The sequence below is a fragment of the Pituophis catenifer genome, unplaced genomic scaffold (assembly GCF_029215685.1).
Source record: "Pituophis catenifer annectens isolate HBS135680 unplaced genomic scaffold, rPitCat1.0.hap2 SCAF_2, whole genome shotgun sequence".
Taxonomy (NCBI): Eukaryota; Metazoa; Chordata; class Lepidosauria; order Squamata; family Colubridae; genus Pituophis; species Pituophis catenifer.
The window spans coordinates 12658481-12681346 of NW_027256882.1; the positions used below are offsets into that span (position 1 = coordinate 12658481).

Consider the following 22866-nt stretch of genomic DNA (forward strand, 5'->3'; position numbering starts at 1 on the left):
AGATGAGACAGTCGACCACCTGATCAGTGGGTGCAGCAAAATTTCACAAACTGACTACCTACAACGCCATGACCATGTTGCTAAGATCATTCACTGGAAATTGTGCCAGAAGTTTGGATTTGAGTACAGCAAAAACCACTGGGAACATCAGGTTGAGAAAGTTTTAGAGAATGAGAAACTCAAGATCTTGTGGGACTTTAGGATTCAGACTGACAGGCACTTGGTCCACAACACACCTGACATAACAATAGTTGAAAAGAAAAAGGTATGGTTCATTGACATTGCAATACCTGGTGATGCACGGATTGAAGATAAGCAGCAAGAAAAAATCACAAAGTACTGATATTTGCAAATTGAAGTTGAGCGACTGTGGAAAAAGAAATCGTGTGTTGTCCCGATTGTAATTGGAGCCCTTGGAGCAATACCCAAAGGGCTACCCCGCTATTTAGAAATTCTAAATTTGCCGGACTTGAATATTTTGACTCTACAAAAAACCACCTTACTCGGAACAGCTTATATCCTCCGACGATACCTTAACAGTTTCTAGGTCCTTGGTTAGGACTCGAGCTGCTGAGCTATTAACCAGCCTCAAAGGCTGTGAATCTCACTAAAGATTAACTAATAATAATATAATAAGATCAGGAGTACTGAAAAAAGAAACAGAAAGCTTTATTTTGGCAGCTCAAGAACAAGCCCTAGCCACAAACTGCATGAAGGCAAAAATTCAACATGTTACCACCAACAGCAAATGCCGCCTCTGCAATGAGAAAGATGAGACAGTCGACCATCAGTGGGTGCAGCAAAATTTCACAAACTGACTACCTACAATGCCATGACCGTGTTGCTAAGATCATTCACTGGAAATTGTGCCAGAAGTTTGGATTTGAGTACAGCAAAAACCACTGGGAACATCAGGTTGAGAAAGTTTTAGAGAATGAGAAACTCAAGATCTTGTGGGACTTTAGGATTCAGACTGACAGGCACTTGGTCCACAACACACCTGACATAACAATAGTTGAAAAGAAAAAAGTATGGTTCATTGACATTGCAATACCTCGTGATGCACGGATTGAAGATAAGCAGCAAGAAAAAAATCACAAAGTACTGGGACTTGCAAATTGAAGTTGAGCGACTGTGGAAAAAGAAATCGTGTGTTGTCCCGATTGTAATTGGAGCCCTTGGAGCAATACCCAAAGGGCTACCCCGCTATTTAGAAATTCTAAATTTGCCGGACTTGAACATTTTGACTCTACTCTCTCTACATGGGGCTCCCCCTGGGGTGCACCCGGAGGCTCCAGCTGGTCCAGAACGCGGCCGCGCGGGGGGGACTATGGGGGCGACGAGGCGCTCCCATGTGACACCTCTCCTGCGCGAGCTGCACTGGCTCCCGGTGGTCTTCCGGGTGCGCTTCAAGGTGTTGGTGACCACTTTTAAAGCGCTCCATGGCTTAGGGCCGGGGTACTTACGAGACCGCCTTCTGCCACCAATAGCCTCCCACCGGCCAGTACGCTCACACAGAGTAGGCCTCCTCAGGGTGCCGTCCGCCAGACAATGTCGGCTGGCGACCCCCAGGGGGAGAGCCTTCTCTGTGGTGGCGCCCACCCTCTGGAACAACCTCCCCTCAGAGTTACGTACAATAACAGACTTCCGGATTTTTCGTCGGGCCCTGAAAACCCATTTATTTCAACTAGCTGGGCTGGCTTGAGTCAAATTTTAAATTGATTTTAAATTGGAACAGTTTTAATTATGGCCAAGATATTTAATTATTTTAATCAGTTTTTTAGATTTTGTATGTTTTGTATGTATGTATTGTTTTTACTTTGGCTGTTCACCGCCCTGAGTCCTATATTGGAGAAGGGCGGTATAGAAATTTAAACAAATAAATAAATAAATAAAAATACAAAAAACCACCTTACTCGGAACAGCTTACATCCTCCGACGATACCTTAACAGTTCCTAGGTCCTTGGTTAGGACTCGAGCTGCTGAGCTATTAACCAGCCTCAAAGGCTGTGAATCTCACTAAAGATTAACTAATAATAATAATAATAATAATAATAATAATAATAATAATAATAATAATAATAATAAATAAGAGCCGTGGTGGCCCAGTGGTTAAAATGCAGTATTGCAGGCTAATTCTGCTGACTGCCAGCATTTCAGCAGTTCGGTCCTGACTGGTTCAAGGTTGACTCAGCCTTTTATCTTTCTGAGGTTGCTAAAATGAGGACCCAGATTGTTGGGGGCAAGATGCTGACTCTGTAAATCACTTAGAGAGGATTGTAAAGGACTGTAAAGTGGTATATAAATCTAAACACTAGTGCTAGTGCTATGCTAGTGCTATAATCCCTAATAATAAAAGACATGAGATTTCAAAAGGTCATGTCAGTTTATGACAGGAACAAAACAGCTGAGCAGGTTTTGAGCATTTTATGCTAATTTTGGATAGTTTGTTTCATCTCTCCTGTATTTTAATGGGACTCTTGGGTTCCTTCAGTTTATATTTCATTTCAAGATACTGCATCTTATTTAACATTTTTTATTATTATTCCATTTAGCTGATTCTTAATGTTGTATTTTGAGACAACGAATGACTAATCATTCTTTGTCTCTCTCCCCCATAGTTCTTCTCCACTAATTAATATTGAAGTTAGATGTTTACCCTCTTAAATGTAGAATAATTAAAGCACATTTGGAAAAGGTTATTTCCAAAGTAGGTTTATCTGGTGGGGACATAATATGACATTTCTGCATTTTTGTGTCCTTGTTGAATCTTTTATGGGGCAAGGAAGAGATAGACGGGAAGAATCTCCCCATTTTCTCATCAGGCTTTGCTCAGAGGTTTTCAAGAAATACTGATATTTCTTATTCAAAATAAAGAAAAAAATTGCTACTGATGATTTATTCAAGAATTTCAAAGGAGCCTTATCAATTGCAGGATGGAAAATGGATCTCCCAGGGTGAAAGAGATAGAAAGAGAGTAAAGCTAGCAAATCAAATGGACTATTCAGTGTACAAGAGGAGAATGCAACAGAGCAGAATGGAATCGTTCTAATTCCGTGCAGGAAAATGGATTTACCCAATGGATTGAGTTGAAGGGGATGTCTTGAAGCTTAGAGGTTGAAACCTAGTCACTGTTGCAGAGACGATGCCACCAATGAAAAAAATCTCCTGGCCTGTAATGGTTCTTTGGGTCCACCTCGTCTGTCTTCAGAGTTAAGAGGCATTTGGCTTTGAGCCTCCCCAAGACTGCCTGAGGAAACAGAAGCAGCAGAAGTAGCAACATGGCTTGTGCTCCTGATAGAGTCTCTAGCCCTGTGTCTGCTTTAAAGAAACAATGATATGAAGTGGTGGAAGAAACCAAAGCCCCTTTCCAAGTCAGAAGCTTCCTAGTGCAGATGGAGTCCAGCTAAAACTAGACATCTGAAGTGGGGAAAGAAATGTAATCCCTGCTTATCCTAAAAGCCTTCCCAGTCTCTCTCTCTCTCTCTCTCTCTCTCTCTCTCTCTCTCTCTCTCTCTCTCTCTCTCTCTCTCTCCCTCCCTCCCTCCCTCCCTCCCTCCCTCTCTCTCTCTCTCTCTCTCTTTCGCCAGAGCCATTTATGCCCCCAAGAATTTCCTGTGCAAGGATATTAGCCAACAAGGTTTTGATGTGATATCAAATTGAAAGCATATGATGGTTGGATTTGTGTGAAATCTGAAAATTGTCCGCAAAGCCTTTAGAGATTTGGTACCAAGACAACAAATAAATCCCTATGATTTGGATAATGGATAACAAGGAGAGACATCACCTCTCTAAACTCAATCAAATCAATAGGCAGGAAAGCAAAGAGAAATGTCATACATGGGATCCAAGGATCACTATATGGATTTAGTTGGTTTTGATTACTGTTGGACTTTGGCTGTATATGCAGCTTAGCCAAGAATCTCCTGAGTTGGGATTTATTCTTCGTTTGAACGAGGACAAAGCTGGAAACCAGAAAAACTATTCCTGTTTCTTTAACTACTTCTTGTTTCATATTATTTATCACATCTGAGCTGAAGTCAAATGACAGAAAATGTTTGTGTGGGTTATAGTCATACATAGCAGGGGTGAAATGTTCCCGGTTCAGTAGCGATGGAGGCGGGTGGTTTGGAGAACAGGTAGCAAAGATCCCTGCCCCCCCCCCATGCCCAGCTGAGCTGCACAATCATCAGAGGCTTTTTTTTACTTTTAAAAGCATTTTTTCGAAAAAATGCTTTTAAAAGTAAAAAAAAAAATAGAAGTTGCCTTCGGAATAGAAGTTGCCTTCGGAAGTTGTGGGAGCTTCATCACTGGAGGCTTTTAAGAAGAGATTGGACTGCCATTTGTCAGAGATGGTGTATTTTCCTGCTTGGGTGGCGGGTTGGACTAGATGACCTATAGTACAAGGTCCCTTCCAACTCTGTTAATCTGTTAATATATTCTGTTAAATGTGCTAGACAGGAACCTGTTAAGCTTGCTGGCACTGAAGGCATTTCTTTCAATGTGTATTCTCCATTGGATGCTTGCTTACTCTCTTGTAATCCCTTCCTCTCCAATGAATGTAAATATAAACATTGATTTCCCCTTGCTAGTTGTTCCAGAACTGAGGTGAGGATTCCAAATGGTGGGGGAATGGAGAAAAGACTATAAGATTTGACCCTTTCCCCCTGCTTCCTTGTGAGTCAAGTTCCAAAACACAAACCTTCCTGCCATTAGGGCTCATCCAGTTGTTTGGGGTTGTATCCTGATATTATAAGTAAAGGTAAATACTACTTGCCTCCAGAAGTTGTGAATGCTCCAACACTGGAAGATTTAAAGAAGAGATTGGACAACGATGGTATAGGGTTTCCTGTCTAAGCAGGAAGTCGGACTAGAAGATCTCCAAGATCCCTTCCAACTTCTATTCTATTCTATTCTATTCTATTCTATTCTATTCTATTCTATTCTATTCTATTCTATTCTATTCTATTCCATTCCATTCCATTCCATTCCATTCCATTCCATTCCATCCCATCCCATCCCATCCCATCCCATCCCATCCCATCCCATCCCAGATAAGGGATTCCAGTAGCACGGAGATCCCAGCAGATTTCACATCAAAATTGGTTTCCATTTTCAATTTTCCCCCTCAAAGATGGCTTAAGAGTACTTCCATCAATGGTGGGGAAAGACTCTCAGAGGTGATCCAGAAGAACTAAAGATTCACATCTCTATGTTTATTTATTTATTATTTATTATTCGTATTTCTATGCTGCCCAACTCTCCGAGGACTCTGGGCGGCTTACAACAAAGACAGTATGAACAATATACAATAAGAGACGTTAAAAAAACCCATACACACCGCTCGTGGCCGGATCTCACAAGATCGCAGTGGTGAGATCAACGGCACCAAGCCTGCCAGATATTATTCAGCTTTGTGGACTCACACAAAATTCAGGCCATTGAAAAGATGATACTCTGTCGTATAATTATCAGAATTATTGTGATGTTTTATCTTTAAGTCAAATCTCTATGGATTTTTTTCCTCTCAAACTGTTCTAATGACTCAAAAGCAACAACACGAGGCAACAGTTTGCATTAGAAAGCCTGGTCTCACAATTGTTCCCAAGTCCCCAAAGGTCCTAGGAGGAATGATAGGTGGGGCATGTAAAGGACACAGATATTAAGCTCATTCACTATAGTTGTAAAGCTTGGGCTGAACTCTGTCCTGAGTTAGACAACCCACCAACACTTTAGCATGGTGAGACAGCCAAGGTTTCTCCTCCCAATTCCTTAAACTGTTGCCACACAGGAGATGGACTTAGGCGTTCAAGGAATGCTCCTTTTGTTTCTGCTTCTGCTGCAGCTGCAGCCCCAGGGTGCCAATGCGATGCTCCACACCAAGTGCCCCCTAACTTTGGAGCAGGAGGAATTCAACGAAGGGAATCACTACAAGCCAGGGGATCATTTTATTGCTGGACTTCTCTCTATATCACCTGCCCGGTTTCTACTCAACGATTTCCAAAGGCCTCCTTCTGATAACATTTCACGGTAAGTTGTGCTGTGTGAATGAAACCAGGAGGAAGAAAATAACTGAGACCAGCTCATATTTATTCTATGGCCAGTTTGCAAGCCTAGATGATGTATGCGGATATTCATGCCAACACAAGGATTAGTCAGTCTTTATTTTTAGGGGAATTCTGTGAAATATCTGTTTAGTCCAGGTTTCTCCCAATAGATAGGAACTTTTCTTAACATTCTCTACTTATTATGGTTTGTTTCATAGGCTGGAAATATTAGCTGCATGAAGTACTAGTACCACTTTATAAGGCCTTAGTAAGGCCACACCTGGAATACTGCATCCAGTTTTAGTCACCACATTACAAAAAAGATGTTGAGACTTTGGGAACAAAGTGCAGAGAAGAGCAATTAAGATGATTAAAGGCTGGGAGACTAAAACATATGAAGAACGGTGGCAGGAACTGGGCATGGCTAGTCTAGTCTAGTGAAGAGAAGGAACAGGGGAGACATGATAGCAGTGTTCCAATATTTGAGGGGCTGCCACAGAGAGGAAGGGATCAAATTATTTTCCAAGGCATCCGAAGGCCAGACAAGGAATAATGGATGGAAACTGATATAAGTAAGGACTGGGATGACATGATAGCAATATTCTACACCAGGATCCCAAGGTCCCTCTCACAATTACTGTTTTTGAGTCAGGTTTTGCCTAATCTATACTTGTACCTTTGCTTTTCCCTGCCTAGGTGTAAAATCTTGCTTTTTTCCACATTATATATTTCATTTTGTTGGATACAGACCATATTCAAGTCTGTTAAAATCTTTTTTGATCCTGAGCTTCTCTTCTGGGGTGTTGGCTATTCCTGCCAGCTTAGTATCATCTGCAAATTTGATGAGTTCCCCTTCTATTCCTTCATCTAAGTCATTTATGAAGATATTGTAGAGTACTGGCTCTAAGACGGAGCCTTGTGGTACCCCACTGCTTCCTTCCTTCTATGTAGATCTAGTACCATTAAGGACTCCTCATTGAATATGGTTTGTTAGCCAGTTACAAAACCATCTTGTGGTGGGGTTGTCTATCGCACATTTTTCTAGTTTACCAAGAAGTAATTATGGTCTACTTTGTCAAATGCTTTGTTGAAGTCTAAGTATATTATGTCCACAACATGGTTTGCCATTGTCTCCTTCTTGGGACTGAGAGAGAAGGACTGGCCCAGAGTCACCCAGTTGTCTAGTCCTGTAAGATGACACTAGAACTCATGGTTACCTGGTTTCCAATCTTAATCACTACGGCAAACTGGCTCTTTAGAAGTTCTATATTTTGAAATGTCTTGAAATAGAGTTAGTCTAAATTCTCTGCATTTAGCCCTTTTGGGAAAAGGTCTCTAGACCCAGGGAAGCCCTCTTCTCCAAATTTATATTTTCGATGCACAACTTTTACAAAATATTTATAACAGGTTTTCTCACAGTTTTTATTGCTTTTAGCAAACTGTGATCTACCAAGGGACAGGGTAGATCAGAGGTATGGGCAGGATTGCTTGCTAGCATGCTTGATTAAAACTATTCATATTGCCATATGCACCATCTTAGCAATGGGTAGCAAAGATTAAAATTAAAAAAATTCAACAATCGACATCATTAACATCCAAAATTACAGAAATCATTCCATTTAACAAAAAGAATCAGTAGAGCTCACTCAATCTCCTAGCCCAAGCACCTGAGGGAACAGCCAGGTCACTGATGAACATAAGGCTTTAAAAGCCTTATGAATGGCTAACAGGGTTGGGATTTATTAGAACAGAGCATATCCCAAAAATGGTTTATACAATTCATCCCAGTCTTACAAGACTGGGGCATCCCTCTGTTATTTGTTAAAGCAACAATACATTTTCCCTCCCAGATGTCTGAGCAAGTGTGAAAAGTGAGGCAGCTGTTAGAATAGAATAGAATAGAATAGAATAGAATAGAATAGAATAGAATAGAATAGAATAGAATAGAATAGAATAGAATAGAATAGAATAGAATTCTTTATTGGCCAAGTGTCACTGGACACACAAGGAATTTGTCTTTGGTGTATATGCTCTCAGTGTACATAAGGAGAATGAAATACATTCATCAAGAATAAAAAAATACAACACTTATTGATAGTCAAGGTTCCTAATAAGCTATCAAATCATACTAGGAAACAAATAAAAACAATATAAATTGAAAGATACAAGCAACATGGTTTTAGTAATAAGTGGGAAGAGATAGATAATAGTAAGAAGAGAAGAATAATAGTAATACATTCTTAGTAAATTATTTGACAGTGTTGTGGGAATTAGTTGTTAATTAGAGTGATGGCATTCAGAAAGAAACTGTTCTTGTGTCTAGTTGTTCTGGTGTGCAGTGCCCTATAGCGTCGTTTTGAGGATAGGAGTTGAAACAGTTTATGTCCAGGATGTGAGGGGTCTGTAAATATTTTCGCAGCCCTTTTTTTGACTCGTGCAGTATCCAGGTCCTCAATGGAAGGCAGGTTGGTAGCCATGGTTTTTTCTGCAGTTCTAATTATCCTCTGAAGTCTGTGTCTGTCTTGTTGGGTTGCAGAGCCAAACCAGACAGTTATGGAGGTGCAGATGACAGACTCAACAATTCCTCTGTAGAACTGAATCAGCAGCTCTTCGGGTAGTTTGAGCTTTTTGAGTTAAAAAGCACAGTGGACTTTTCATCACAATGGCATTACATTTCTTCCTTAGGCACTCTGGATAAAAGTTTGGCTGCTTTAATTACTTGCTGGATAATGCAGTGCTCATGTCTGCTCCAAATCAATTCTTCTAACTCATTTCTGAAGCATGCACAGCCTTATAGAAACTAGACTAGACTAGACTAGACTAGACTAGACTAGACTAGACTAGACTAGACTAGACTAGACTAGACTAGAATAGAATAGAATAGAATAACAGAGTTGGAAAGGACCTTAAAGGTTTTCTAGTCCAACCCCCTGCCTAGGCAGGAATCCCTACACCACTTCAGACAAATGGTTATCCAACATCTTCCAGTGTTGGAGCATTCACAACTTCTGGAGGCAAGTTGTTCCACTGATTAATTGTTCTGACAAGATTTTCCAACAATCTCTAACAAGCCATGTCCATGAATGGTAATGTAGTGCATATATATTTACAGGAAAGGATCTCCATATTACTGGAAAATTCTGTCCTTCCTTTTTGCCATCCAGGAGATCAACCAGGATCCCAAACTCTTACCCAACATCACCTTGAGCTACAACCTCCACAACAACTTTTTAAACACCAGGATGACTTCAGATGCCTTGATGGACCTGCTTTCTGTTGGAGATGCCAGCATTCCGAACTACAGCTGTGGAAGTCAGAAAGATCTCTGGGTTCTCCTGGAAGCAGCTGACTCAGACATCTCCATACAAATTTCAACAATGGCAGCCATCTACAAAATCCCACAGGTAAGGAATGAAAGTGTACACCTCTGTGGTTAGTTACTTTGCACAATTATTTCAGATTGGGTTTTCCTTCAGAGCATAGAAAAATTCAAAGAAGCAGTGGAAGCTTGGAAGATGTGGAGATATGTGGTCCATAGAAATGGTAAGCGTTGGACATGACTGGATAACATCACTATCTTCTTTCTTCTTTCTTGCAAGAAGACCCACTGCTTGGGCTCTCTTCAGACAGCCATCATCATCACCACTATCATCAACACCACCATCATCATCAGATCAAAATAATTCCTTCAGAGAAATGGCAGATATCTATATGGATGGATCAATGTGTGACTTAGGGTTCATTCATATCCTTTTAGACGCATTAGGTTCAATAGACCCAACCTAGATATCCAAACCAGACAGGTAGATTCTATTTTAGCAATCCTGATATAATGCATTGCACAAGGGGGTATTAAATATTATTAATAAAATATATTAAAAAAAGCTAGCCATCTTTTATCCGCTGTTTATTCTTTATTGATTTAACTTTGTTTGATTGAGTATTGAGAGTTGGGTGGCATATGAGTTTAGATGATGATGATGATGATGATGATGATGATGATGATAGTGGCGATGATGATGACTGTCTGAACAGAGTCCAAGCAGTAGGTCTTCTTGCAAGAAAGAAGAATCCCATCCATGATTAGGACCAATTAAAAAAAGATGTTGAGACTCTAGAAAGAGTGAAGAGGAGAGCAGCAAAGATGATTAGGGGACTGGAGGCTAAAACATATGAAGAACGGTTGCCAGAAATGGGCATGGCTACTCTAGTGAAGAGAAGGACCAGGGGTGACATGACAGCAGTCTTCCAATATTTGAGAGGCTGTCACAGAGAGGAGGGGGACAACCTATTCTCCAAAGTAGCCAAAGGTCAGACAAGGAACAATGGATAGAAATTCATCAAGGAGAGATGTAACCTAGAAATAAGGAGAATTTTTCTGAAAGTGAGAACAATCAACCAATGGAATAGTGCTTGCCTTCAGAAGTTGTGGGTGCTTCATCACTGGAGGCTTTCAAGAAGAGACTGGACAGCCACTTGTCAGAAATGGAATCGGTCTCCTGTTTGAGCAGGTGGGTTGGACTAGATGACCTAAAAGGTCTCTTTCAACTTTGTTATTTTATTCTAAGAAAGTTTGTTAGCTGCATAGCTAATATTTTTACTAAGATCAGCAAACTTTGAACATCTTCATTCCTTTTTCAGATCAGCTTTACTTTTGTTTCCCACGTTCTGAGCGATAAAACGCGGTTCCCTTTTTTCTATCGGATGATCCCCGCAGAAGGAACACAATACCCAGGAATTGTCAAATTGCTTTTGCACTTTGAGTGGAGCTTCATTGGTCTCTTTGCTTTAAACACTGACAATGGAGAACAGTTCCTCAGGACGGTGACTCCTCTACTCTTGAAGAACGGGATTTGTGTCATTATATCAAAAAGCATCTTGGTAACTCACAACAATCTGAAAATCTTTTCTGCTTTCTTCTACACATGGAGGCAGGTCAATGTCTTTGTTTACTGTGCAGAAGGCAATTCCTTCCTAGAAGGAATAGTCATTATACAAGACATAATTAAGAGCTTGACAAAACCCATTGTGGGGAAAATCTGGATCACCACAGCTTTGTGGGACTTCACGATGCAGCTGTTCCAACGTAAGCTGTCTTTTCAAAACATCCATAGCCTTTTCTCCTTCTTCATCCGTACCCAAAAAAAGAGAAAAATCAACAATTTTAAAGCTTTCTATGATTACATGCAGGAGTTTAAAGTCAACGCTTTTCGTTGTTTTTCTACAAGGCATGTCTTGGCTGTGAAAAGCTGGAGAAGATGCCAAGAGAATCAGGAAATAAAGATTCTGCCCCAAGATAAGGTGGAAATAATTTTCTCCCTAGACAAGTACTTCATTTACAATACTGTCTGGGCTGTGGCATGGGCCTTAAATGCTGCTTTTTCATCCAGATCCAAAAAGGAAATGAGGATGAGTGGAGAAAGGTTGAAAACTCCAAGTTTACAACCTTGGCAGGTATCTTGATGGCTATTGTAGAGATTGTTCTTGTGCATGATAATCAAATATAAAAATATGCATGTTTGGTAATTGGGTGCTACTTTTCTTTTATCCTCTTGCCCTTTTTTATAATGTTGTGGAAAAACAGGAGAGCATATCTTTCTCCTTCATTCCTGGCCACTTTGGCACGATGGAGAGCGTTTTAACAAACAGCATCACTGTTTGGTTTGGTGACAGCAGTGCCTCAGATTGAAAGTCCATACAGCGAGTGGTAAGGACAACTGAGAAGATTATAGGAAGCTCGTTTCCTGTCATTCAGGATCCTGCTTATAAGAGCTATGTGCTTAGAGCTCAAAGCATTGTTAGAGACCCCACGCACCCACTTTAGGGTTTGTTTCTGTTGCTCCTCCTCTGGGAGGAGATTTCAAAGTATTTGTAGCAGGACTACCCGATTCTATAACAGCTTTGTTCCCTATGCCATCCGTCTGGTAAACTCACAAGATTCGTTTTTCTCTCCATGTACATGGATACATCCGAACTAGATTGTGTTGTTTCTGTGTGATATAATATATGTGGGTATATGCATAATTCTTGATTGATTGATTGATCCATTCATTCATGTTTATATAGTGTATATTGGAGGTGGTGACCCTTTGAGAGCTGTATGTGACGAAATTTCATTTTAATGTATGCCGATCAGTGTACATGCGAAGTGACAATAAAATTATTCTATTATTCTCTATTATTAATCCATTTAAAACATCACTCCAACCAATGGAGATCTGAAGCAAAATTTCATAAAATATCCTACAATAGTATTGCTTGGTTTCCTGGCTAAGGCAAAGTGCTGAGAGATCCAACTGTAAATTGGTAAAGGATTATACAGAGATAGAAAAGGTGTATCAGAAGTCAGGAATCATTAATTATATTACTCCAACAAGAAAGTCACCAACGTTTGCAAAAACAAAAGAAAACAAAATAGTTATCATCCAGAGCTTACTTTGCTGATTGTCCTGTCAACCCTGATCCACATTTTTTTTATTTTTTTTATTTATTTTTAAATTTATATACCGCCCTTCTCCCTGAGGACTCAGGGCGGTGTACAGCCAGAATTAAAAAACATGAAATACAAATATTAAAAACAATTAATATATATATAAATTTGGCCCAAAATTAAAAATACAAACCAATTAAAACATTTAAAATTTCTTCTTAAGCCAGCCCGGCTTGCTGGAAAAAGTGGGTTTTAAGGGCATGGCGGAAGGCACTAAGGTCTTGGATTCTCCTTATCTCTGGGGGCAACTGATTCCAGAGGGTAGGTGCCCCCACAGAGAAGGCCCTCCCCCTGGGGATCACCAGCCTACATTGATTGGCTGATGGCACCCTGAGGAGGCCCTCTCTGTGGGAGCGCACGGGACGATGGGAGGTCGTCGGTAGCAGCAGGCGGTCTCGAAGATAGCTAGGCCCGATGCCATGGAGCGCTTTAAAGGTGATAACCAACACCTTGAAGCACACCCGTAAGACCACTAGGAGCCAGTGCAGCTCGCGCAGGAGCGGTGTTACATGGGAGCGCCATGCTCCTCCCATCACTATCCGCGCTGCTGTATTCTGGACCAGTTGGAGCCTTCTGGACCAGCTGGAGCCTTCTAAGGACAAACATTTCTTTCTATTTATGATATGATGATCCTTTTTCATATCTCTCTTCAAAATGCAAGTCAGTTCTTACTATCTGCTCTGCATGTCTTCCTTAAGATTATTTTCAAAGTATATTACAGTATCAAAATCAGGTATTCTGAGTTCCAGCAATGTTCTTACCTCTGATTGTGTTGTTTCTCCATGTCCTATAATATATGTAGTTATATGCATAATTTTGTATTTATTTATTTACTCATGTTTATGTAGTGTATGCTGGAGGTGGAGACCCTTTGAGATCTGCAGGCAATGAAATTTCATTTTAATGTATGCCAATTAGTGTACATTCAAAGTGACAATAAAGCTATGCTAAGTCTACACGTAAGTCTATCTACACTGTAAACATGATTTAATCAGAAAGAATAAAAACTAAGACAAACTATTTGAAACATGAATGACTTTTAAACTCTACAGTGGGTATTGTTGCATGGACTGATTCCTGATGTGGAGTATGGCTTTTACGGGTTTGAGATTTTGGACGAAATTCAAAGCAGCGTATAAGTGTTGATAAAAATCAGTGGAAAGAAAGAAAGAGAAACAAGGTTCATCAACAGAGTTTCATTACCCAAACTAGGTATCTTCATCAACAACATCATAGCACTGATGAGGTTACCTAGTTTGGTTAATGAAACTCTGCAAGAAAATAATGAAGCTCAGAGAGCACCTCTCATTTCAAACCTGAGCTACCAGTATTCTCCTCTATTGGTACCCAGATGTGGGCATCAAAATGCTTCAGGAAGCATGCAAATTGGAAAAAAATTTGCCTGCAGGCACACTAGCCCTGATGATGTTATTTAGTTTGGATAATGAAATTCTGCAAAAACAAAAACCAACTAAGTTCAAAGACCAAGGAACCCTCATTTCAATCTTGAGCTACATTGTGAGGTGGCGCAGTGGTTAGAGTGCAGTACTGCAGCTACTTCAGCTGACTGCTAGTTCACCGGCTCAAGATTGACTCAGCCTTCCATCCTTCCGAGGTGGGTAAAATGAGGACCCAGATTGTTGGGGGCAATATGCTAATGCAATATGTTAATATGTAATATGCTATATGCTAACTTTGTAAAACACTTAGAGAGGGCTATAAAGGACTATGAAGCGGTATAGAAGTCTAAATAATAATAATAATAATAATAATAATAATAATAATAATAATAATAATAATAATAATAATAATAATAATAATCTCCTTTATTAGAGAAACAAGGTGAAAAGTAAAAGTTCTGAGTTCGTGACCTTTCTATTTTTAGAAAAATCAACTTGTACAACTTGATGTCTCTGACCTCACCCAAGGACATATTAATGATCTCATAATACGAATTGGACAACTTCATCAACTATATGCTATGTTTAATAATGAGACTTATTTGTGATGAGGTCTTTGAAAGATTCTGGATATTGAGAGATGGTGTATTTCTCTTCACTGAAAGTGTTTCAAAAGAGGCTGGATGACCATCTGTCAGGGGTGTTGCATTCTTGCACTGGACATAGTGTTGGACTAGACAACCTTCCTTCAAAATTTTCCATTTTGGGATCCTACATAGTATATTTTTACACTGGACAGGCCGTTGACTTAGATACGTTTCTAGTTTGCTTCCATTCTAGAATTCTTTACTTCCATGGAGGTCTCTACAATGAAGTAGATCTAATGATGAGGGAACTCATCTATGAAAGCTGAAGAGAGAATGAAATATTAGCCTATAAAATGTTGTAGGAAGTTAGCACCCACCCCTTTCTTGGAAGAGTGAAATATTTTGGGAAATATGAAAAAGGCAGAATATTATATTTCCCTGGGATAAGCATGTTTTGAAGCAGCTCCCATCTTCCTGCCCCCACCCTTTGTCAATGGGCCATTAAGGCTTGGGCCAGTCTATTCTACATAACAAAGATCTACCTCCTTCAGGCAGAGCCATAGTAGGAATTGTAGGAATCCAACAAAGATAGGATTAGCCCTCTACACAATAGCAGCAGAAACTCACCACATGTGACCTGGGAAGCATGTGACCTGGGAAGCACGTATGACCATCAGCCAGCAAGGCTACCTAAGACCCCCACCCCCTGGGAGTCTGACAACCAATCAGGATACTCTTTCGGGGCCCCAGGAAATGCAAAGCCAGAGAGAGCATAAAAACCCAAGGACTCCCTGTATCTGCCCCTTTTCTGTTCAGGAACTCAAGCCATGTGATCCTGTCCACCATTAAACCATCTTTCCAAGCAGCCTCCATGCTTCCAGTGTCTGTTTCCCCACTTGGAGCAGAACCTAGAAGGAGATTTCTTCCAACAATGTCACAAGATTTCTGATTTTTTGTGTGTGTTAGAAGACTGAATTAGCTCTCTCTGGACACAGCTACCGTATTTTTCGGACTATAAGACACATTTTTTTTTTGTCTCCCAAAAGGGGGTGAAAATGTCTGTGCGTCTTATAGACTGAATATTTCCAAAGCCCTGCCCACCAGCCGGCCATTTTTTAGGCTCTGCACCCCCTCTTTTCAGGCCCTTTTTTGGCCTTTTTCAGAGCTTTTTTCAGCCTGTTTTTGAGGCTTTTTGGGCCCATTTTTGAGGCTTTTTTCAGCCCTTTTTTTGGCCCAGTTGTTAGGCTTTTTTCAGCCTGTTTTTGAGACTTTTTTCGGTCCATTTTTTTCAGCCCGTTTTTCTGAAAAAAAACAGGCCAAAAAAGAGCCCTGAAAATGGGTGGAAAAGAGGCTGGAAAAGGCCCAAAAAAAGGCCGCCCAAAAGCCCCGAAAATGGGGCATGTTGAGGCCAAAAACCTTTCTTTGTTGTTTTCCTCTTCTAAATTTAGATGCGTCTTATAGTCCAAAAAATACAGTATTTGAATCTGGAAAGAAGATTCAACTGTAAGTAATTCAAGTATCAAACAGGCATTCATTCACTCTTTCAACGTATAGCCATCAAACTCTGAGCAGCTTTACAACGAAATTTAAATGAAATTGCAAGAGAAAAACGGCACATATTGCCAGAGCAAATAGGCTTCTTGTTTGCTAAGAAACATGCTACATTTTTGTTGTTTTCTGTTCTGTTCTAGCTTCACCCTTTCCTCCAAAACTCTCAACTGCACAATCATTCTTTAGATGGAATACATTTGGATGAAAAAGGAAACCTGGTAGCTGACTTGGACATCATGAACTGGATGGTTTCCCCAAATAACTCTGTCACCCAAGTGACATTTGGGAGTCTAGAAAAACAAAGATCCTCGGATTTCAAATTTTCAATCAATCAGGATGCTCTCGGGCACCTGAAATTACTCAACAAGGTACAGAAACTGAGATCTTTGATTTCACTGTTTCTCAAGTTCTAAATAATAGCAATGATGATTGTGGATCAGGAAGAGAACATGCTTTCATTTTTCCTATTCAGTTAAATCTAAAGAAGTTTTAGATACAGCTATGTCACTACAGTATATATTGAAATATACAAGTACCATCAGAAATCCCATTGCAGATATTAATCTTGCGGACAATCAATCAGAACAGAATGGAAGGGACCTTGGAGATCTTCTAGTCCAACCCCCTGTTCAAGCAGGAGTCCCTATACCATTTCAGATAGATGTCTGTCCGGTCTTTTATTAAAAACTCCCAGCGCCACAATTCCTGTTCCACTGGTTAATTGTCCTCACTGTTAGGAAGTTTTTCCTTAATTCTAGGTTGCTTCTCCCCTTGATTATTTTCCATTCATTATTTCTTGTCTTGCCTTCTGGTGCTTTGGAAAATGAGTTGACCCTCCTTTCTTTATGGCAGCCCATCAAATACTGGAATACTGCTATCATGTCACCCCTAGTTCTTCTTTTCTCTAGACTAGCCAAATCCAAACCCTGCAACAGTTCCTCATGTGCCTTAGTCTCCAGGCCTTTAATCATCTTAGTTGCTCTTCTTTGCACTTTATCCAAAGTCTCAACATCTGTTTTCAAATGTGGGAACAAAAACTGGATGTAGTATTCCAGGTGTGATCTTACTAAGGCTTTAAAAAGCCTTACTAAGCCTTATTACTAAATAAGTAAGTAAGGCTTACTTACTAAATAAGTAAGTAAGGCTTACTTACCAACCTTACTAAGCCTTACTTACTAACGCTTTATATGGACTTAAAGTTGTCCTAAGACATTTTCCTTGTTTTCCTTGTTTCTATGGTTAGCCGCTGCCTCCTTCCAAATGTGTGGAAAGTTGTCATCCTGGATTCCACAAGATGGCTGAAAGAGGGAGACCCATGTGCTGTTACAACTGTGTTGTTTGCGCAGAAGGGGCCATCTCTGCTCAGGAAGGTGAGTGATTATGAAGAAGTAGCAGTCCTTGAGTAATGAATTCACTAACATTGCCCCATACAACAGCTCTCACTCAGAGGTGGTATTCAGCAGGTTCTGACCAGTTCTGGAGAACTGGTAGCGGAAATTTTGAGTAGTTCAGAGAACCGGTAAATACCATCTCTGATTGGCCCCACCCCCATCTATTCTCTGCCTCCCAAGTCCCAGCTGATCAGGAGGAAATGGATGCTTTGCAGTAACCTTCCCCTAGAGTGGGGAGGGAATGGAGATTTTACAGTATCCTTCCCCTGCCACGCCCACCAAGCCACGCCCACCATGCCACACTATGCTCACCAAGCCATGCCCACAGAACTGGTAGTAAAATTATTTTGAATCCCACCACTGCTCTCACTGCATTGTTTCCTTGTCCTTTCCTTTGTTATTTTTATGGACATCTGTATAGCACCCCCTTCTCTAAAGGAAGAAGTAATTTATCTTCCTGTTCCAAAGAAATTTGTGTGGTTTTAAAAATTATTTAAATCAAAGCCCGATGACCTCCAAGGTACTGTACAATGCCATGATTCTGTAATGACCATCAATCAGGAATGATAGAGTTGGCAAATGGTTGACTTCAATTATCTTCAATTATATAGAGTAAAACCAGCAGAAGCACACTAGACAAAGCACTTTGGAGACAAAATGCAGCTATTAAAGGGATTCCACAATTTTTTTTTAAAAAAACTGCTTAATAATCTCTAATTCAGACTGAGGGTATGGTTGTCCCAAAGGTAGTTTTTCAAAAGGAAGTGGACTTTCTGTGTTTTTTCTCTTGAAGACGTTTCGCTTCTCATCCAAGAAGCATCTTCAGTTCTGACTGAATGGTGGGGAATGGAGGGTATCCCCACCATTCCATCAGAACTGAAGATGCTTCTTGGATGAGAAGCAAAATATCCAAGAGAAAAAACACAGACCTCTTTTTCCACAGTTGCTTTTTGAAAAAAAGCAGCTTTGGATCCAATTCAGATTAGCTGGTATAAGAACATGGAAGCTAACTTTTATTTTGAAGTCTCTGATTCTATAGATTAAAGTCTTGCGATGTGAAAAGAACTTAGCTGCTTCAAATTCATCTTTCCTTAGAGATGGTTTTTACTGTATGAGTAAAATTCAAATTTCCTGCAGAACAAGTATTTCGTTTATATAACGGTCCAACTTAATTTATATAACTGTCCAACTCACACATACAGTAAGTGACTTTGAGCAACTTAATTTTTTTTTTAAGGAAACCCATAAAATAAGGTAAAGGTAAAGGTTCCCCTCGCACATATGTGCTCGTTGTTCCTGACTCTAGGGAGCGATGCTCATCTCCATTTCAAAGCCGAAGAGCCAGCACTGTCCAAAGACGTCTCTGTGGTCATGTGGCCGGCATAACTAAATGCCAAAGGCGCATGGAACGCTGTTACCTTCCCACCAAAGGTGGTCCCTATTTTTCTACTTGCATTTTTTACGTGCTTTCAAACTGCTAGGTTGGCAGAAGCTGGGACAAGTAACGGGAGCTCACCCTGATTTGAACCGCTGAACTGCCGACCTTTCGATCGACAAACTCAGCATCTTAGCCTCTGAGCCATATAATAAAAACCCATTAAAAAGCCCATTCCCCCACCACCATGGCAGAACAGCACAATTAAATCAATCACTTCACCAGCTCCGTATCTCCTTTGTCAATGAGCATCTCCTTGTCCTCCATCTCTTCATCATATTTTGCACACTCACATAGACAAACACATATACTCCATCACAAATGGACTTTGGATCTCCTGGCTTTCAACTTCCACCTAAGGAACATACTGGATAGAATGGAAAGTCATAGCGGTGGCAGAGATGCTAATCTTGTTATTTTTTTAGATGCAGAAAAGTGCACCAGGTGTCCAGATGATCAGCACCCAAATGAAGAGAAAGACCATTGTGTTCCTAAAATGATAATTTATTTGTCTTATGAAGAACATTTGGGGATTCTTCTGGTTTCCTTTGCTGGGTTCATGGTCTTAATCACAAGCTTTGTGCTGGGAATCTTCATTAAATTCCTAGAAACTCCAATAGTGAAGGCCAACAATCGAGACCTTTCCTTCATTCTCCTGGCTTCACTTCTGCTTTCCTTCTTATCCTCCTTCCTATTCATTGGCCGACCAGCGCAAGTGATGTGCTTTTTCCAACAAATGGTCTTCACCACCATATTCACAGCTGCCATTTCTTCAGTGCTAGCCAAAACAATCATAGTGGTGTTGGCATTTTTGGCTACAAAGCCAGGAAATAAGATGAAGAAGTGGCTGGGGAAGAGCTTGGCCATTGTCCTATCTTGCTCAAGTGTCCAAGTTGTTATTGGTAGCATTTGGTTGGGGACTTGTCCCCCTTTCCTTGAGTCCGACATGCACTCTCAGCTTGAAGAGATTATCTTGAAATGCAATGAGGGCTCTGTCATTATGTTTTACTTTGCTCTTGGTTACATGGGCTTCCTAGCTGTCAGTTGCTTCACAGTGGCTTTCCTGGCCAGGAATCTCCCTGGGGCCTTTAACGAAGCCAAGCTGATTACCTTCAGCATGCTAGTCTTCTGCAGTGTCTGGGTGTCTTTCATTCCTGCTTACCTGAGCACCAAAGGGAAGTACATGGTGGCTGTGCAGGTCTTCTCCATCTTGGTTTCCAGTGCTGGTCTGCTGGTCTGCATCTTCATCCCTAAGTGTTACATTATTGTGCTAAGGCCAATGCTGAATACAAAAGAACAACTTAAGATAAAATAGATCGGGAAGGTGATTGTTATGGAACTGCTTCTCAAAAGATTTATTTAATAGACCCAAGTTTATGTTCATAAATTTTCAATTTTCAAATCCCTTCCTTTTTGTTCTTAATGTCTCTCCCTCATGCTTAAGATCAGGTTTTATCCTCCTAGAAATTGGTACATATATCAGCCATGGTATCTTCTGGCCTTCAGTCAGTGATTTTTGCTGTGTCTTTAATCTGTTTATTAAATCTGAGGGGACCACATATGACTATGTGAATACAAGTTTCTTACTCTAATTATCTTCAACATGGAAAGTATTTGAAGGAAAAACTAGTGCTGAAATTGTTGGGCATAATATTTGAAGTAAATGGATCAGGGGTGGGTTGTACTTACCTTTGCTACTGGTTTGCAAGTGGGCCACACGCACACACTCACTTTGCTTGATTGTTGGCCTTCCTGATGATGTCGGGGTCGGTGGGTGGAGCCTCCCGCCGGTTTTACTACCGGTTCTTGCGAACCAGTCCGAACCGGGGTCAACCCACCACCGAAATGGATGATGGGAGATTGTGTCACCTTACTCTCAGAAATATGGTACTTGTGTATGCCTATGTTCATATCAGGTGAACATCTGTGTTTGCTTGAAGAGAAGAAGTTTGAAAAACAAAAACAGAAACAAAGTGAGCATGTCTCTGTAAAAGCTGAATCTCTCCACAGTATTTGTCAACATTGGTTGGACAACTTCCCCTCTAGAAATCTGCTTGATAGTTTTAACCCCAAGGAAGCCAAGCCAAAGTTTACTAGTTGCTGCCGTTAAGGAGAAGAGAGGAGAAACAGATTAACAGAGTTGGAAGGGACCTTGTAGGTCATCTAATCCAACCCTCCCACCCAAGCAGGAGACCCTATACCATTTCTAACAGATGGCAGTCCAGTCACATCTTGAAAGCCTCCAGTGATGAAGCTCCCAGGACAATATCATATAAAACAATAAATTAAGATTTGCTGGCATATCAAGCAATTCACAATCAGAACACATCAATGAATAAAATAGCTTTGCATACATAAGCAGAAGTTGCAAATTGCAAACACAAGGGGAAGTTGCAAATAACCTCACTAAACATAAATGTAACCCAAAATATATCATGGGAGAAGGCAAAAGGCAGGATGTAAAGCTAGCTATAAATAAGGAAAAGGAAATTGGATACAACTCGAGAAAGCAAATGATCAGCTGTGGCCTATGGACAAGAATATGGCTATTGCTGATATCAGCTGATATTTCATCAATTTTGTTGTAAGTTGTAAGATGGTTGCTGAGATTTCTATAATAATGTCCCTATGATTCTATGACATAGGGGGTTGAGGTTTTTGCCTATAAAGACTCTGAGCATTAGGGGTGGATACAAACTCTTTGAGGGAAACTTCCCTAAGTCCTGCACAGAATAAAGTTGTGTAAATCAAATATTCACCTTGGTGTGTTCAATTGGCCATCAGCACCCTGGGCAAGAACTCAGTCTTTGGTTGGACAACATCTGGACCCATAACTCCTAGTTCTAGGAGAGGCATTCAAATTAGTCACCTCTGTTTGGATTATTGCAATGACTTCCTGAGTTTACTACCATGTTTCCCCAAAAATAAGACCTTGTCTTGATGTCAGCGTCCCAGCACTGACATATATAAGGAGAGGAGAAGCTTGAACTTTTGCCTACTTAATCTCTTTGAAGATTCTGTCTCCTCGGAGATGGGAGGAGGGAGACATTCCTGTGATCTGACTGAGAAGGGATGAGCAAAGTGGCTTGGAAGATAGCCAATGAGACGCAGAGAATTGGGGATCGGAAAGGGAGGGATTGAGGGGCAAAGGTCAGTACTGACCGCGAAAGAGCCAGGGACAGATCACTATGCTCAATAAAGAGAAAATTTCCTCAAAGATCGGCAGTTTGGAAATTCATTTATTTTGAGATAGCATCGAAACCTGATACTTATATTTTTTTGAACCCTAAAATAAGCACTTGGCCTAATTTTTGGGGAGGTCTTATTATTTTGGGGCATGTGGAGCAAGACGGGGCTTCTGTTGCCATATTACCTGATTTCCAGATCTGTCTCTCTAATCCTAACCAGAAGACATGGTGGGGACCGGCTGCACATGTGTTTAAATATTTTCAGGGAAGGTTTATTTTCAGGGAGGGCTTATTTTCAGGGAGGGCTTATTTTCAGGGGGGGATTATTTTAGCACATGCACTCAAAAGCCCGATTGGGCTTATTATTAAGGGATGTCTTATTTTTGGGGAAACAGGGTAAATTTGGTAACTTGTGTGCCACTTATTGTTATATTGTTATGGAATGGAGTGTATGGGTTTTTAATGTTCTTTTAAAATTTTTTTACGGGATATTGTTCGCATTGTTTTTTGCTGTAAGCCACCCAGAGTCCCTAGGGAGTTGGGTGGCATAGAAATGTGAATAATAATAATAATAATAATAATAATAATAATAATAATAATAATAATAATAATAATAATAATATAATCCAATTGTAATGGGAGCCCTCGGAGCAATACCCAAAGGGCTACCCCGCTATTTAGAAATTCTAAATTTGCCGGACTTGAACATTTTGACTCTACAAAAAACCACCTTACTCGGAACAGCTTACATCCTCCGACGATACCTTAACAGTTCC

General features: G+C 40.4%; 1 protein-coding gene across 1 annotated transcript in view; it reads left to right on the forward strand.

The window, feature by feature from the left end:
* LOC139309855 (vomeronasal type-2 receptor 26-like) overlaps window positions 1-20217 on the forward strand; it is a 53195-nt gene extending 32978 nt beyond the window's left edge. Inside the window, exons 3-8 of the mRNA XM_070934053.1 lie at window positions 5847-6031; window positions 9161-9452; window positions 10690-11502; window positions 16217-16444; window positions 17320-17446; window positions 19328-20217. Coding sequence (XP_070790154.1) covers window positions 5847-6031; window positions 9161-9452; window positions 10690-11502; window positions 16217-16444; window positions 17320-17446; window positions 19328-20217 — 2535 coding nt within the window. The remainder of the gene's footprint in view (window positions 1-5846; window positions 6032-9160; window positions 9453-10689; window positions 11503-16216; window positions 16445-17319; window positions 17447-19327) is intronic.
* Window positions 20218-22866: the final 2649 nt, after the last annotated feature.